At 52.2% G+C, this 18019-nt stretch overlaps 1 protein-coding gene across 1 annotated transcript; it reads right to left on the reverse strand.

Moving 5' to 3' along the window:
• Positions 1 to 73: 73 nt before the first annotated feature.
• On the reverse strand, positions 74 to 17571 carry FBXO46 (F-box protein 46). Its single transcript, XM_080827997.1, has 2 exons — positions 17500 to 17571; positions 74 to 6042 (listed from the first exon to the last, which is right to left on the reverse strand). Exon 2 carries the CDS (start codon positions 5962 to 5964, stop codon positions 4144 to 4146), a length of 1821 nt encoding a protein of 606 aa, XP_080684123.1. The 5' UTR covers positions 5965 to 6042; positions 17500 to 17571; the 3' UTR covers positions 74 to 4143.
• Positions 17572 to 18019: the final 448 nt, after the last annotated feature.

Consider the following 18019-nt stretch of genomic DNA (forward strand, 5'->3'; position numbering starts at 1 on the left):
GGGCAGGTGAGGGTGGGAGGCGGGGGTGGGTTTGGGTGAGGGAGGCGGAGAGACTAACGACCTCTTAGAGGTGGAGGTGACACGAGTCCCAAGTTTAGAACGGGAAATTGATGGACATCAACAGCCAGGGCGGCAAGGCTCCCCGACCACAGGGACGGCTCCTTTGTTCATTCTTCATGTGGCAGGTGCAGTGCCAGGCACGTGAGAGCACCCCGTCTCCCCTTCATTCACAGCCACCCCAAAAGTAGGTGAGACCATCACCTCTATCAGAGACAGGGAGCCACATGCTGTTAATGCCCTGGCTCTCGATGTGCGGTTGCAGACCGCACACTGGGCAAGGGGGCCTAATGTGCACTTTCCCCCTGGAATCTGGGGCAGGGATCGGTAGCCCATTTCACAGGCTGCTTCGGCTTGGCATGATGTTTTCTCCAGTTCCTGTCTGTCCCCCGGACTTCACACTCTGACAGGGTCCCTAGGTTTATCTGAGGAGCACAATGCCTGAGCACTCTGGGTACCAACGTCCCACAAATCCTTGTTTTTGGAGGGACTGCCAGGATTCCCATTTTTACTTGAAACACCTTCAGAGAAATCAGTGGCTGCAGATTACGTGTCTAGGTGCACTTTTCTTCAAAATGCATTCTGCTTACGATGCATTGGGCTTATCGGTGTCATTCATCAGTCTGGAATTCGCAACCATCTTGTCTTAAAATATCATCTTTGCATCATTGTCTCATCGGATTCTAGAAGGTCAACTGAATGTGTGTAATAGACATTCTCACTCTATCTTCCATAACATCTTTTGTATTTTCTTTTGTTTGTTTCTGCCTCTGTGCTCCTTTTTGGACCTAGCTCTAGTTTGATCAATCATTTTTTTCACTTGTGTCTGATTTGCTTGTTGAGCTCAGCCTCTCGGAGTTTTTACTTTGGGTTCTTGTGTCTGGGGCTTTTTCCCTTTCCCATCTGCTAGGCCATTATTTAGTTCTGGGTGGCCTGCAGAGATTTCCAAGCTCTTTTACACTTTTGCCCTGCTTGCGGAAAGCAGAGCGATCCTGTGGAAACTTTTGTAAGCTGTTAAGCGCAGAGTATCCCCGCTTTCCAAGTTTGTCACGCCGCTGACTTCCACAAAAGACCTTAGGGGATGCCTGGGTGGCTCGGTCGGTTAAGTGTCTGCCTTCAGCTCAGGTCATGATCCCGGGGTCCTGGGATCGAGTCCTACATCATGCTCCTTGCTCAGCAGGGAGCCTGCTTCTCCCTCTGCTTCTGCTCTGACAAATAAAATCTAAAAACAAAAACAAACAAAAAAACCCCCACACACCCTACCTTAGTACCTGCTCACGCTAACAGAAAGAGATCCAAAGAAGATTTTCACTTCTCTGAAAAAAGCCGTTACTGTACTACAGTAGGTCTTTTATGAAAGCCAAGCGTTACAATTTTTTGGAAAGTGGGGGAAAACCCATATTCTAATCCGTGACTGGCGGGTTCACTGATCAAAGACCTTGTGAATCTGCTTTTGCTTTGTTGTCTCCGCTGGTTCTTGCTCATGGTGCTTTATTTCCATGCGTGTTGGGTGACTTGACTGTGGGCTGCTCATGGCCTGAAAAATCATTTGTGGGGATTCTAGATGACCATTCCTTACCCCGGAGGGTTTATGTTTGTTTCTGTCAGGCAGCTTGGCTCAGAAGTACCCCGAACACAAGGATGATGCCACACAACAAGCCGAGGGCCAGCCTGTATCTGCACAGTCTCAGGGACCACTTTCTTCTCTCCTTTGGTCTTGTGCCCCCCTTCTCTGCAGTCTTCCGGGCCGTCCTCCTTACCTGAGCTTGTAGCTTGGTGGGGTCCCATCTCCTATTAAATTCCCCACCTTGGCCCCGCCTCCTGCCTCCTTATCCCAATAAGACCTCAGCACAGAAACCCAGGTTTGTCGGCACAAGCAAATGCCCTCAGAGCAAAAGTGGCTTCAGGGTTTCATGTCTCTTCCCCTGAAATTTTCGGCGTGGTACATCCTTTAACTGTAGAATATTGGCTAGTTGATGCTTTTCTTCTTCGTCTTTTTTTTTTTTTTTTTTAACTACCTCTTTTCAGCAGGAGAGTCCAAGTAATCTGGCCCATCCCTCCAGAGAAAACTGAAATCCCACAAAGCCAGGCTGAGACCCAAACCCAGGTCTCCCATTCTAAACTCCAAGTATTTCAGTAACTACCATGATAGTTCCTAGTCTCTCTGGTCATTTTTTATTCCCTGATAAGAACGTCAGAGGCTGTTGGGGCACTCGGGTGGCTCGGTGGGTTAAGTGTCCCACTCTTGACTTTGGCTCGGGTCATGGGACCGAGCCCGGTCTCCAGCTCCACACTGTGTGTGGCGCCTGCTTGGGATTCTCTCTCCCTCTGCCCCTCCCCAGTATGTGCACACTCGAGCTCCCTCTCTCTCAAATAAATAAGTCTTTAAAACAAAGTCAGAGACTGTTAATGACCTCTCACTATTCATTCTTCCCTATTCCTTTATACTTGAATTTTTTTAAATGACTTAATTCTCCTTTTTAATTTAGTAATTGCCTGTTTTGAGGCTTTAATTATAGGGATCTTTAGTAAGTTTTTTTTTTGTTGGGCATAATGTACTCAGCTGAAAAACCACATGTCCCAGTCTCCCTTGCAGCCATTTGATATGGCTGAAGCTTGGACCAGTGAGATGTACATGTAAGTAGAGTATAATACTTATGGGAGGCAGGAGCCTTCTCTTCCTGCAAAATGATGATGGTCAGAATTCTAGCAGGTCCACGGCCAAAGGACAGTGAGCCAGAAGCAGCCTGGGTTCCTGAGGACTTCAAGGCCACCATTATCTGCCCACTCGGGATTTCTAAAGAAATGAAAACTATCTTGTTTAAGCTACTACTATTTTGAGATTTTTGAATCCAAAACGACACAGATGAAGAGTCAAAAATAATCTCAAGCTAAGGGACTTGGCGAAGGATCCTTCTCCCAATCTTTTCCGGCTCACCATGCAGTGCTCCGTGGCTCCCTTCTCGGCCCAACCCCCTCCCTGAACAACACACAAACCAGTCTGGGCCCAGCCTTATAAATATTGATTTTATAGAAAGGACCAATTCAAAACTGGTCAGATGCCACACACCAGAAGCTTCCAGAACCACAAGGATGAAAAAAAACAAAAAACCCCAAACAGAACCAACGAAAATACCCCAGCCCAAACTGCCTGAAAAAATCAAGGTCTCCGTCGACCAAAGGATTCTAAAGAAACACATATGGCCGGGGCTGCAGAGACCCCAATGCCTGAACGAGTACCCGGAGTGGAAGGAAAAACAATCCAGAAATTCAAAGCCACAGTCCCTGCCCACCGGCCCCCCACGCTGTCAAGAGCGAGGCAAAGGGCTTCACAGCTTTTTGGAGGGGGGAGAGGGAGAGAAGTGATGGCAACAGCTTCAGTAATGGGAGGAGGGGGATCTTTCTACTTCTTCTTTTCCTTGTCATCGTTCTCCTCCCCTTGGGGGGAAGTGAAGAAACCGGTAGCTTTAGGTTAAGGAGGAAACAGTGATTTTTATTGTCTTAGTGGGGCAAAACATCTAGAAATGGCAGGCTGCCACGAAAAGTGTCACCTCGGATCTGCGATCTCACTGGCCTCCAGTTCCTAAAGAGGAGATGAGCCCTGGTGTGGCAGGTCAGAGGCGATGACAACCTTGCGCCCTGCAGCCTCTCAGAACAGGGCTCCAGAGACAAAGACCTGGGGTGGGCAGGGGGTCGGGAGGGAGGAGGGGGCGGAAGGGGCCAGAATGGGGGAACCCTTGCGGAGTACCAAAATTAGCTGCCTTCTGCTCCCTGCTGGTGGGTCCCTGGGATGTAGAGGGCAGGGAGAGGGTTGGGGGCTGAATGGAGAAGTTGTTGAGATGCTGATAAAAAAAACCACCCTACTCGAGGGTCTGCGGCCCTGGGTCTGAAAAGTAGAAAACCAACAGGGGTCAGTGGATCAGAGTGCTTTCTCGATCATCCCCCTGAACCCCATCTCAGTTCCGGAGGGGGATCAATGCTGCCTGGACTGGGGGAACGGGCTGGTGACCCGGACCTGGCCCTTGGCTCCCGGGGGGAAGGGGGGGGGGTGGGCATGGTGGGCTCTCCCCGCCCCCTCCCCCGGCTTCACCTCCCTTCCTCGCGGCCAGGCCGGCCCCCGCCGCCGCTGCCCGGCCCGTTGCAAGGCAGCACCCAGTTGTTATCGTGCAGACCCAGGCGGCAGCCGGGCGTCTCGCGGTCAGCTCGGCGGCAGCACATCCAGTAGGAACGTCCGTAAGGCAGGTCGTGGTGGTAGGGCTTGGGGTGCCAGCGGCAGAGCGACACGTCCCCTTTCTCGTATCTCTTGCGGCACTGCTTGCAAGGGTCATCACGATAGAGTGGGTCGCGGCTCCAGCGCGAGTCTGTGGCCCGCACGCCAAACGCCTCGATGATGCCCTTGAAGTGGTGGCAGGTGCACTTGAGGGCCGCCAGGGCCCGCGTGGGCAGGAAGCTGAAGATCTTCACCAGGACATGCTCGGGCAGCAGCAGCATGTACTGTCGCGGCTCCAGCAGCCGCTGGATCTTGAAGCGGATCTCCAGGAAGTCGTGGGACACATGCCGGTACAGGCGGCACAGGGACGTGTCCGCGGTCCCCTCGGCATCGTCCGGGCCCGGCGCGGTGGCTGGGGAGTCGGCCGGGGGGGGCTCAGGGGGTCCGTCTGGACTGCGGGACTGGAGGAAGAAGAGCTGGCCGGGTGGGGGCGGTTCCTCGGGGCTGACGGTCAGGCACACCGTCTCCTCTTTCACATTCTTGGTGCCGTCCTTGCCAAAGAAGATGCACTCATCCACCACCCCCGTCACCACCACATCCACGTGGAAGCCTGAGGCTCCGCAGTCCCGGGCAGGGGGCGGAGGGGGGGCCGGGGGAGTGTCCTCAGGCCTGGCAGGGACAGGCGTCTCCCCCTCGCTGGCCTCATCCGCCCGAGCCAGGAGGAACTCCACGTTGCTGGGGAGGGCATCCCGGGAAGGGCTGATGAGCTGGTACAGGTCGCAGGTGATCTTGTCCTTGGCCCGGGCCCCGGGGCCTGGGCTGCCCGGGTAGGCACAACCCGGCCGGCCCCCACTCCCATTGGACAAGCTGCCGTCGGGGGTGCGGGGCTCTCGGCCGTTGGAGATACGGAAGGCGATGCGTACCTCCCCGGGGCCCGGCCCGGGCCTCTCCTCTTTGCGGAGGCCTTTGGCTGGAGGGCTGTCCCGCTGGGCCTCGAAGTGGGCCACCGCCTCGGCTACCCGGCTGCAGTCCCCGCCACCGGAGCGCCGTTCGGACCCCAGCCCCTTGGCAGGCCCGCCCTGCTCAGCTGACACAAAGACCACAGGCGCCGGGGTGCCGGGACGCGGGTAGTTCTGCAAGGCCAGGGCGGCCCGCTGTTCCACCAGCGCCACCATCTCTGCCACAGAGAGCAGGTCTACGTCTTCGCCAGCCGAGGCCGGGGCCCCCTCAGCGGCAGGGGGCGCCTCTGGGCCCCCTGGGTCCGGGGGAGCCTTTGTAGGCTCAAGACAGCGCCTCCTCCGCTTGGCCTTGGAGCTGTCACTGCCCCAGTGCCCCTTGACCTTCATGGAGCTGGCCCGGCTGCCCCCACCACACTGGTGGGCCACAAAGAAGGCCACCTTCTCCTTTGTATTCCCGGGCTTGATGACATACCACGTGTCCAGCAGGACTCGCCCCTCATCGCCAGCAGCTGCTGCTGAGAGGAGAGGGGCCGGCTGGGAGGCAGGGGCCTCTGTGGCCAAGGCGGGCGGGGTGTTCTCGGAGTGGGCAGGCCCGTGGTCTGGCTCAGCCCCGCTGCCAGGCTCTGGGCAGGCTGATGGCTTGAGGGCTGCGGTAGGCGGGCGTGGCTGGTTCTGTGAGTAGGTGCCAAAGGGTCGGGGGCACCACAGCTGGAAGGGCAGGAGGCCGCCGCGGTCCATCCTGGGGAGCGGTAGCAGACAGGCAGGCGTTCACCGCATTTCAGGCCCTGGATGGTCAGGGGAGGCTCCGTGGGCCACCTGGAGACAGGGAAGAGGAGGTTGGGGAGCTGGGGGGAAGAGCCTGCCCTCCTCCTACCGCCCCAACCTCAGCTTCTGAGGGAACAGACCAAATGAGCCCACTAAGAACTCTCTTGCTGACCCACCACACAGGTAAGCAAGTGGAGGGCAGAGGGAACAAGGGCTGGTCTTTAAACAGTCAGAACAGGGGTGCCTGGGTGGCGCAGTGGGTTGAGGGTCTGACTCTTGGTTTCGGCTCAGGTCATGATCTCAGGGTCAAGAGATCCAGCCCCATGGCAGGCCCCTCACCCAGCACGGAGTCTGCTTGAGGTTCTCTACCTCCCCCTCTGTTTCTCCCCTGCTGGCTTAAGCCTGTGCTCTCTCTCTCTTTCTAAATAAATAAAATCTTTAAATAAATAAATAAAACACCCAGAATGTAACTGAAGCTGGCAGCTTGTTCCAACCCTGCAGGTCATACTCCAGGTCCAAATGCCTTCACTTACGATCCAGGGGCCTTCTGCGGCCATAACCCTGAACTTAAGTGAAATAACCAAATGACAGAATGTCCTCCTTCCATTTGCTCACCGAGTAGTCTGTTCCTGAAAAGTCAAGAATTCCCAGCCCTGCCCACAGCTATGGCTACTTGAGCCCACGGAGGAAGGAATGAGGTAGGCTGGGCAGGGGAAGAAAATCTGAGGTCAGAGCCAGCCAGGCCCTTAAGAAACCGGCTCTTTGGGGCGCCTGGGTGGCTCAGATGGTTGAGCATCCGACTCTTGGTTTCAGCTCAGGTTGTGATCTCAGGGTCGTGGGATCGAGCCCTGCATCAGGCTCTGCACTCAGTACGGAGTCTGTTTGTCCCTTTCCCTCTGCTCTTCTCCCCCGCTCATGCGCTCTGTCTGGTGCTCTCTAAAATAAATAAATAAATAAAACCTTGAAAAAAGAACAAAGAAATTGGCTCTTCACTTTGAGTCCCGGGGCTCCCTGAGAATTGCACCCACTTGCACAAGACTGTGTGGGTAATGAATTCCCGTAGCACGGGCACAGACCTGTGGGATAAGAAGGCCTGTTCTCGTCTAGTTTCCTCTTCAAGTTGCCCGCAGGTAGATCGAGTGGGGAAGGGTTACTTATCATAAAACCAGGCCCTGAAACCTAGTTTCAGGACTCTTCAGTTCAGGGCTCTCTTAACAATGATCATTTTATTTTGCAACGACTGTGCGTGACCTAATCTGGAGGCAATTCTGCTAATGAGTATGACATGACCACTTTCCACTGCAGGACTAACAGGTAGCATACTCCTCCATCTGGATCATTTCCTGGGCCCATCTCCCTCCAGGTATCTTCAAACAAAAATACCCTCCAAACCTCAAATCTTCCACATGGCCATAGACCAGGGGTCAGCAAACTATGGCCCACTGCTTATCTTTGCCAATAAAGTTTTACTGACACATGTGCTCATCTACTTACAGCTGCTTTCACGCTACAATGGCAGAACAGTTGCAACAGAGGATGTATGGCCTTGCAAAGCCTAAAACACTCATTGTCTGGCCCTTTATAGTAAAAGTCTGTTTACCCCTTCAGTATAGACTGACCCCACCTATTGATGGCTAAGTTTACCATCCACCAACACATCTAAACGCCCAGGAATAGACACAAACACAGCAAAAGCCGTTTTCTGTAGTTACTATCTCTCTACAACTTGGCTACCCCCTGAAACCCTCCAATTAGTTCCTACCATTATCTCCAGAAGATAAATGCCCTCCTTGAAATACCTAGACCCTTTCAAATCCTAATTTAAACTTCCAAACCTATAAATATCCCCTCCAACAGAAGGCCCCAATCTCAAGGAACGCCTCCCAAATCCCAAGTCTACCAAGAACTCCAACATACACTGCACTCTCCCAACCTCACACATGCCCCAAAAGACCAGTTTCCTGAAATCCTACACTCCTCTCCAAACACTTTCTAAATCTCCACACGTATTGCCTAAGACCCCCTCCAAAAAAACAAAACAAACACAAAACACAAAACAAAAAAACCCACATAACTCATAAAACGTGAAAGCTCCTTAGCATATAAGACTAATCCCAAACCATATATTTATCGAAGCCCAAAACGCCCCCCCACCAAACACTCCTGAAGAATCCTCACCAATGGCAATGTGCATAATAACTGCATCGCTCACTGCAGCTTATTAGGTACTGTTCTAAAGATCTCTGCTAATCCTCCTGTCTCCTTGAAGCAGGTAGTATCTTAGTCCCAGTGTCCAGATTTGAGACACAGAAAGGTTTAACCCCAAATCGCGGGTCAGACAGGTAGGAAAGACCAGATAAAGGCGAATGCCCAGGCACTCTGGCTCCAGACTTGACCTCCTGGATTCTTTACTCAGCTTTTATGTCTGCCCATGAGCTCCCCAAATCACATAACCACAAAACATCCCCAACCGCAAAGGAGACCCCTACAATACAACAGAAACTTCCAGATTACAAAAGAACCCAAACCCAAGCCCCAAGGCTCCCCTTAAGCTCAAGGGAACCCCAAGTATCCCCGACACCCACGCAAATACTTCAAGCCCCCAAATACCGCTTAACTGCAAAGGGAGACCCCCGATTTTCTAACTGCCCCCCAACCCGCCAACCTACTCAGACGACCCCAAAACCTAGACACGCCCCCAAACTACCCTCACCGGTGAGCCCCGCCCCCCCAGCGGCGGGAGAGGGTGGCCGCACACACACGCATGCGCTCGAGAGAAGAGGGTCCGCCCCCTCACTTCTTCCCTCCAGACTTCGCGCGGGCAGGCGCTGGACGAGTTTTCCTCCGCCCCTTTGTTGACAGACCCGCGCGTGACGCCCCCAGCCAATGAGCGGCTACCGTTCGGGGCCGTGCCCATATAAGGAATGCCTTGGCGAAGGGGCCTAACTTCGAAAGAGGGAGGAGTAGGCGAGAGGTGAAGGGGGTGTGGAAACAGTGGCGTGTAAGAGAGCGTAAAACAATTCCCAACTCCTAGCTAAAACGGAGGAACAAGGCCTGGACGAGGCCGAGGTATCAAGGAGAGGTTTATTACACGACGTTCCCTCTAAACAGGAGCCCTGATTGACAGTTGAGATTTAAAGGGCCAGGCAGCTCCGGGATTGAGACTCTTGAGGGCGGAAGGAAACAAGCCGAAAGATAAGCGCCCAGGTTTGGTTGGGAACCCTGAAGACCAAGATTCCCTGAGGGGGAAAATGGACAGGGGGATCACTTCATCCTTGAAAAACAAATGGCAGAACCCGCGTCGACTCCCCCGGCACTGAGTTCAGCGTCTGGCCTTGGCATTCAAGGCTCAGGCTGTGTGGCCAAACGCACCTTTCCGTTTAGCCTTTTCCAACCACAAGCCCCAAATCCGACTCAGACTTAGTACAAGAAAAGAATATCAAATACCCCGATAATGCTTTTTAAATATTAATTACCTGTTAAAATGATAATACTGGGGATATCATTTAGTTAAATAAAATACTTAAAATTAACTTCATCTCTTGACTTTTTAAAATGTGGCTACTTTAAGATTTTAAATTACACATACGGCTTGCTTTGTATTTCTACTGAACAGCACTGTCTAGATCCTTTCAATGCCAGGCAGATTCTAGAGACACCCAAAGGGGGCTCCACGGCAGGCGTCACCTGTCTCCCCACCACCCCGCCCCAGCCCTGCCTGCTTCTAACCATCCTGCAGGTCACAGCCAGAAAGGTCTGCTTAAAGCACAAACCTGACCCTCTCCCTACCCTGTTCAAAACCTACCATGACTCCCCAGTGCCTTTGGGAAAAAGCCCAGGTACCCAGCAGGTCCAGTCTCCACCCTCACCACTCCTCCACACCCTCAGTGGGCCCAGATGGGCACCAGATCTGGCACAGAGAGTAGTTAGAGTTCTTAGGCCCTGTCCAATCCTCAGCAGAAGCTATTATCCTCTCCACTGTAGGGACAAAGGAACTGAAGCTGCCCACAGAGAATGGGTGTGAGCTGGAGCAGAGATGTGAATCCAAGGAATCTGATTTGGGACTGCTGTGCTCTGTTGTTGCTTTGCTAAACATTGTCTGGCGCCCTACCTCAGCTGTTCCCTCCTCCAAGAAGCTGATCCCCCCACAGCCTGGGTCAGACTCCATCTCTGGGCTCCTCCATTGGCCTCCCGGCTTTTCATTCCTCTAGAGTCACCAACCAAGCTCTTTCCTTTTGTGGTCTTTGCATTTGCTGTTCCCACTAACTGGAAAGCTTTCCCCTCAGATCTCCACATGGCTCAGTTCCTTATTTCATTTGTGTCTTTGCTCGAACATAACTTTAACATTAGAGAGGGCTTGCCTGAGTTCCCTTTCTGGAAACCTGCCACCTGCCCAGAGGAGGACCTCTGGGTTTCCGAGTCCCAGCCCTGCCCACTCCGATCTGTCTCCTCAACGGGACAGTGGACCTAGAAGAGCCAGAACAATCAGGGTCATCATGGTGTCCCCAGCAGCCCCGCCCAGCATGGGGCTGAATGGAGGCATCAAAGCTCCCTCCCCTTGCAGCAACAAGCCCTAAACTTTACGAGGCCTGGCAGGGGAAACTGTTTCACACCCAGCTTCTGTCTGGGTCCTAGGTCACCAGGGCAGAATTTTCTAACTTCTCATACACTAATCCCTCCACTAGGTCACCTTTCAGGGAATGCTCTGTGAAGATCCATTTTTTATAAAACACCATGACCCAGAGGGACTGAAAATTTTTTAAAATGGAAAAAGACCAGACAAATATGTACCAAGAGACAGAAGAGAAGAGAGACAATTATCATTTAAAAAAACAAACAATGGGGGAGCACTTGGCTGTTTCAGTTGGTAGAGCATGACCTCGGGTTGTGGGTTCGAGCCCCTCATTGAGCGTGCAGATGACTCAAAATAACATATTTTTTTCTTTAAGTTTTTATTTATTCATTTGTCAGAGAGAGAGAAAGCACACGCAAGCAGGGGGAGCAGCAGGCAGAGGGAGAAGCAGGCTCCCCGCTGAGCAAGGAGCCTGACATGGGACTCGATCCCAGGACCCTGGGATCCTAACTGAGCCAAAGGCAGACGCTTAGCGACTGAGCCACCCAGGCATCCCTCAAAACAAAATCTTAAAAAAAAAAAAAAGTAACAGCTGACAAAAGCAAAAGGTATTAGTAGGCACAAAGATGCTAATGAAACAAACTGACCGATTATATACAAAAATTCTCAACATGTGCTAACAAGATGACCTCAAAATATATAAAGCAAAAAAAACACAGAACGGCCAACACTTTGGCAAATCCACAACTGTGACGGGAAACTGCAATGTATCTCTCCCTAAGAGGTGGGTTGAACAGTAAGGAACTGAACCACAGCCTCCACACTCGATGGGCTGCCCCAACCATTCGAGAATCTGGTTTATACTCCTTATCTGACATTAGAAAGTCCTCTTGCCTGCTGGCCCAGACCTGGTCGCCAGGCACACAGAGATGACACTGAGCTCACCAGGAGGAGCTCATGAGAAAAGGGCAGACATCCAAATAAACCATCATGACCCGCATGAATATATTAAGAGAGAAACTGATCACAGACTGTGCTCACCCAAGCATCATGCTTGGGAACCAGGCTTTGCTCAAGGCGTTTTGAGAATATTAACTCACTGAACTGTCACATCATCTCACTATTCTTAAGCTCATTTCAAGGACGTGGAGGCACTGGAATGGCGAAGTGAGTGCCCTCAGACCAGGCTTTGCAGCTGTAGTCCCTGAGTGGCACTTTTGTACGGATCATCTTACTCGGTCCTCAAACACGGGCAGGCCATCGCCCCTCACTGACAGCCACAGATGCTCGCCTTTCTCTTCCCGATTTATTTTTTTTCCTTAGCACATAACCCTATCTAATACACTAGAAACTTTGTTGATAAAGTTTCTTGTCACTTTCCTCTCCCGGGACCGTTTTTTGTTTGTTTGTTTGTTTTTTCCTATTTCATTTCCCTGCGGGATCCCCAGCTTTTAGAGCAGCACCAGGCAGGAGGCCCCAGGAGTGTGTTAGGAATGTGGTCTCTCGTGCCGAACAGACACTTCCACAGCTCTCTGGGGGATTTGCATGCACGCACATCTGAGAAGGACTGCCCTAGCCCATCGGAGGTGTACAACACGTGTTTGTTTGAACGGACTCCTAATACCGCCACACTGCCCGACTTTACATGTGCTACGGGGGTCCATCTTTACATGTGCTACTGGGGACCTCTTGGGAAAAGTCAGCTGGTTCCAGCCAAGTTCAAGGATGGAAATCCTGCTCCCAGGACCGAGGCAGGTTGGTGCCTCCTCCAGGAGCTGGTCCAGGGTCCTCCCAAGCTATTGGGGATCTCTTTCTCCTGAGGACTCCTCACTGCTGAATGACAATGACCTGGGTGAGCGCCTACCCTCCCCTCCACGCTGTGGGTTTCTGGAAGGCTGGGACCTCTCCTCAAAGGCACAGCTGCTCCAGCCTCCGCACTTGGCTCACTGGCCTAGTTCAGCTCTCCCGGCTGCATCCTTTCCATGGTAGCCGGAGAGATGGCTCCAAACATAAATCAGACCGCATCTCCCCTGCTTAAAACCTTTCCGTGAGAGGCGCGAGTTTGTGAAAACAAGAATACATGTCCCGGAATCCTTCTCGGGAAGCTACTGGAGGATCCGCTTCACCAAAACGGAGCAGTGAATGAAGAGAAAGGGAGCTATCAGATCAAAGAGAATAGTCTAGCCCAGAAGACAGGCAAAAGGAATCCCCAGGGGTGCCTGGGTGGCTCAGTGGGTGGAGCCTCTGCCTTCAGCTCAGGTCATGATCTCAGGGTCCTGGGATCGAGTCCCGCATTGGGCTCTCTGCTCGGCGGGGAGCTTGCTTCCCCTTCTCTCTCTGCCTACTTGTGATCTCTGTCTGTCAAATAAGTAAATAAAATCTTAAAAACGTAAAAAGAATCCCCAGATGCAGGTAAAGGGAGAGCCTGGGAGCACAGCTTGCAGTAGGTCTAGGGAGAACCTGTTTCCACAAATGCATAAAGAAAAAAGAGAGGCTAACAATGAACAAGTTAAGCATGCACCCTAAGAAGGTGGAACCAAGGGGGGCCTGGGCGACTCAGCTGGCTGAGTTTCTGACTCTTGACTTTGGCTCAGGATCTCAGGGTCCTGAGATCGAGCCTGCTTAGGATTCTCTCTCTCCCTCTGCCCCTCCCCCTGTTCTCGCATGCTCTCCCTCTCAAATAAATAAATAAAATCTTAAAAAAAAAAAAAAGAAGTTGGAAACAATGTCAACCATAGCAGAATAAAGCAAAGAAAGAAGATAGGGAATAAAAAGTAGATGCCTGGCTCCCCTAGCCTCCATCCCATAGTCAGGGTCATGCCAGCACAGGCTGGGCACGGAGCAGGTGCTCAGGGAATGCACTGGTCCGTGGTCACAGCCACACAGGAATCGGTGGCAGGATACCAGAGCTCTGTTCCTGGCCCTGCTCCTTCTAACCCCCACCCTCTTGAGCCCCACCCCTATTCCCACTTGGTCCACGATCTTGATTCATCCCTCCCTTGGATTTTTGGCCACCCTCTCTCTTCCTCTCAAATCTTCCTTTCCAACAGCTCTCTCTAACAGCAGGAATCATCCAAATCCTCAGGATCTAGAGATCCGGGATGCAGACAGAATCCAGGCAGGGCCTGCAGACACCCCAGCTTTCCCACTTTTGGGGGGATGCATCCGTAGGTAGGGTGCTTAACCCTTGGTGCCTCAGTTTCCTCCACTGTAAAATGTGGATCATAACAGTACCCACCCACGGGATGCCTGATGAGTCAGAGATCAACCCAGCAGAGTGCTCAATGTCAGCTAGGTACCAAGGAGAAGCTCAGTATTCTGGCTCTGGGCTTATTAAGGGAAGAGGAGACTCAGTACCTAGGAGTCTACAAATCATTGACTAAACCCAAGACTTCGTCCCTCTTCACTTCATATTCTGGAAGGAAACTGACCCTGGTCCCTCATGAAAGTCAGAGCATGGTCATTCCTTTGTTAATGTTGCGTACTGGGTCTCAACTATTAAACAGATATTTACAAAGCAGCTACTGTGCGCCAGGCCCTTGTTCCGGGCACGGCAGAGGTTGGGGGGGGTGTCAGGGGGGTGGTGGAGAAGAGAAGGAGACAGAAATCCTCGCCTTTGCGGGGCTGACATCCTAATTGGAGACAGGGACAGTAAAAATAGAGTGAGTTCCAAGGTGGCAAGTGTTAGGGGGAAACGAATATAGCAAGTTACGAAGACTGGGCGTGGAAGTAGGGGTTCTGATCTTAATCGAGGGGTCAGGATGGCTTCACGGGGCAGGTGACAGGCCAAGCCTTTCAGAAAACTTGCGGTTTTAGGAATCAGATGGCAGTGGCAGAGCTGCTAGAAATACCCCCATTAGAAATGGTAAAAATATCATGTTGTATGAGTAAGCTTCGGACAAGCACAGGCTGGAAACACATGAAAGATTTTAAGGAAAGGCAAAATGACTTGGAAAGCGGACACATTTTCTAAGACAGACAAATAGAGGAACGGGGGCGGGGGGGGAGTGTCACATGACCTCAGGGGACCCAGCTGTGACATACAGGCACAGGGATGAGTGAGAGGCTGGCCAACTCTCCCCCAAACCAAGAGGTTTTCAGATGGTTCACCGAGTGCTGAAGACAAAGTGTTAAAGACCCCTGAAGTTAATGATGCAATGAGAAGCAGGCAAAGCTAGCATAAGGGGCTGCAAATGAATCAGGAAGAGAAAACCCGAACCCGAAAAATGGAAAAATGAGTCCGGATGCCACCTGCCTTGCAATGACAACAAGCTCCCCAAGGGCAGGGTGTCAGTCTGCACACAGCAGGTGCTCTAACAACACCACAGACCACTCGAGGAATGCACCCCCATTTTCCAAAAAAGGAAACTGAGGTCCAGAGGGTTAAATGACTTGCCTAGAGTCACACGGCTAGCATGCGATGGAGCCAGGATTCAAATCTGGGAGTTCTGGTCCCAAAGCACAAGCTCCAGGGTTTTTTCTTAAGAAAATAAAAATCATAAAAAGACCTCAGACAGGGACGCCTGGGTGGCTCAGTTGGTTAAGCGGCTGCCTTCGGCTCGGGTCATGATCTCAGCGTCCTGAGATCGAGTCCCACATCGGGCTCCTTGCTCGGCGGGGAGCCTGCTTCTCCCTCTGCCTCTGCCTACCACTCTGTCTGCCTGTGCTTGCTCTCTCTCTCTCTCTAACAAATAAATAAATTAAAAAAAAAAAAAAAAGACCTCAGACACACTGAGATTTTTGTAGGCACTACACATTTTACAAGCGCTACCTCATCAACTCTTTACAACTGCCCCATGGTTGGAAAGCGGCCCCATTTTGCACAAGAGAACTCCTGGGCCAGAGAGGGAACACAGCTTGGCCAAGGACACACAGCAGCAGAAGTAGAGATCGGAACCTGAGCCTATCTGAGGCCAGTGCTTTTAACCATAAGCTTTCCTATCAGCGCCAGAGAATTTCTGTGATAAACTCAGGAAGCCTCACAACAAAAGAACTAAAGTGTTTCAAAATGAATTACAAAGTTGCCCAAGTGCCCAGCAAGGCTGGAATAACCAAGAGGTTGGAGGGAGAAAAAACACAGTTGTCAGAAATATTTCCTATTCACTGAAATACCTGGAGTTGGGCCAGGCTGGGCATTGACAAGTGAATTATTTATATCTGGCTGGGGATCAGGATGGAGCTGGGGATGGGGACAGATTGAGTTTCTGAGCACCCCGTTAGGGAGTCACCCTTGGACTTGGAACCCCACGGGAAACAAGAAGGAAGCAGGAAACAAGAAGCAGCAGATATGGGGGCAGACTGCGGGAGAAGGAAAAGGAGGGAGCCTGGCTGATGTCTCCCTCACTGGTGGTCCCTGTCTTCTGCGTTCTCTCTCAAGTCTCTCTCAAGTCTGTTTCCCACTCACTCCGTTCAAAAAAATGACAATCCGTGTGTATTAAGCACTTACTCCAAGAACTTTACGTGCTTACCTCCCTGAACCCTCTAACATTCCCAGGGTTACTGAGCCCATTTTATAGCAAAGGAGAGGCCCAAAGACTTGCCCAAGGTCACACGACAATGGCAGGGCTAAAATTCGAACTGAAGACCGCTTCTGTTCTGGAGTCCCTGCCCTCCTCATAACACTGTATCTCAGTACAAGGAGAGGCGGGCAAAAAATCACAGTGGTGAAAGCAGATTCTGGGCTGCTATGCCTAGGCTGGAATCCTGAATCCACCACTTAATGCTGGATGACCCTGGAAAAGTTGCGTAAATTATCTGGGGCTCTGCTTCCTTTGGGTAGAATGGAGAGAACCCTACCTACACCTTAGGGGTGTTGTCAGAATTAAATGAGTTAACATGCTGGAAGAGTTAAGAAAAGGGCCAGGCACTTCCCAAAGAGTAAGCGTTAGCTGTAATCCACTGTGGGGAGCCCCTGCCTGCTTCTTAGCTGGGGTGTGCCTAGATCAGCAGCAGGTTTTTGAGAAAAACCCCTCTGGGGTTGGACTGATAAGAAGTGAATCCATTAGCACCTGTGACCCAGTCACATTCCTGGGATCGGGAACTTCCCACCAACAGCTCCAAGACCTACCGCGGACTTATTGCAAGGGAGGGTAACAACGTTCAGGAGCCTCCCCTCTTCTCAGTGGCAAGCTGTTCCCGCAACACAGATAAGGGCACGAAGTTTCAGAGAAGGGAGACTTGCCCAGGTCACAAAGGAGAGACAGATTAAGAGATCTGAACGCTGGACTGCCAAAACACAGAGAACGCACTACACTTTTCGAGATCCTACTAGAGAAATGAGAGTGCAAAAGGTTCTCCCTAAGGCCCCTTCTGGCCATCTTATCCTACAGTTCTGTGACTGTCCAGTTCTCTCGGGAGTCTCCGGCTGGTCTAGGCACAAACTATCTCTCACCCAGGCGCCTAAAGCCACGCTCCCCACCCCACCCTCAGTACGGCAGCCTAACCAACACATCACTCTACCATTGACTTCTCTCTCCCACCACCTCAGCTTGCCCTCCTGCCCCCAATATGATCCGGAGGCCCTAACCCACTGCATCCACAGCTGATCTCTCCTTCGGAGCCTACAGACCCCCTCAATCATCTAGCCCTGACCCCCATTCCTTTCCGCATCCCCCAGGCTACCCGCCCCGAAATTGCTCCCTTCAGGGCCTCTGCCGGGACGCCCAGCCCATTCTCCAACTCAGGACTCCCTTCCCCAGCTCTGAGTTCCCTTATAATCAATTCCAAAGCTCGACTCCCTCTCCATCTCCAAGACCCCTCCCCAGCCCCCATTCTTCTACTACTCCCTCCGGCTCCCATTCCTCCCAAACCCCTCCCCAAAGCGATCTCTTGTCGTCCAGCTCCTTTTTTAGCCCCAGCCTCATCCTTCTCGCCACCCGGTCCCGAACCCCCGCCCCAGCTTTCAAGAGCCCCCGGCCCCGACTCGGGGTTCTCACCATCTCCCCGCGCCGCAGCTCTCTCGGCTACGCGGGTTTCCCCCACTCGCTCCTCTCCAGCCTCCCCTTCCGGGTTCCCGCCCCGAAGCCTGCTGGGAATTGGAGTCCGAGAGGCCACGGACTACACCTCCCAGAAGGCAGCGTGATCACGCTTGGAGGTGGGGAAAAGGAGCAAGCTGGGCGGGCTGAGGACAAGAACGACTCTAATTCCCAAGAGGCAGAGAGGGCTCTTTGCGGCGCAGGCGCAAAGAGCGCCCCCGCCAGGAGCACTGGGAGATGGAGTCCAGACTCCTCCATTTTGGCCCGGGGGCCTTGGAAAGAAATTGAACAAATTGCAAAGAGACGTTTGTGAGGGGTGAAGAGTTGGGAAGGAGCAAGTTTATCGATTTCCGTATGCTCATTAACATAAAAATTAACAGCACCTTGTACTTTCTCAAACATTTTTCCATCTCTTCCCCTGTTTTCTTACCATTACCTCCTCTAATTTACAAATGAGAAAATTAAGCTTTAGGAGGGAGGA

This window comes from Martes martes, assembly GCF_963455335.1.
Source record: "Martes martes genome assembly, chromosome: 17".
NCBI lineage: Eukaryota > Metazoa > Chordata > Mammalia > Carnivora > Mustelidae > Martes > Martes martes.

Coding starts and splice junctions, on each gene's coding strand:
- FBXO46 (XM_080827997.1), bottom strand. CDS start 5,964: ATGGACCGCGGCGGCCTCCTGCCCTTCCAGCTGTGGTGCCCCCGACCC.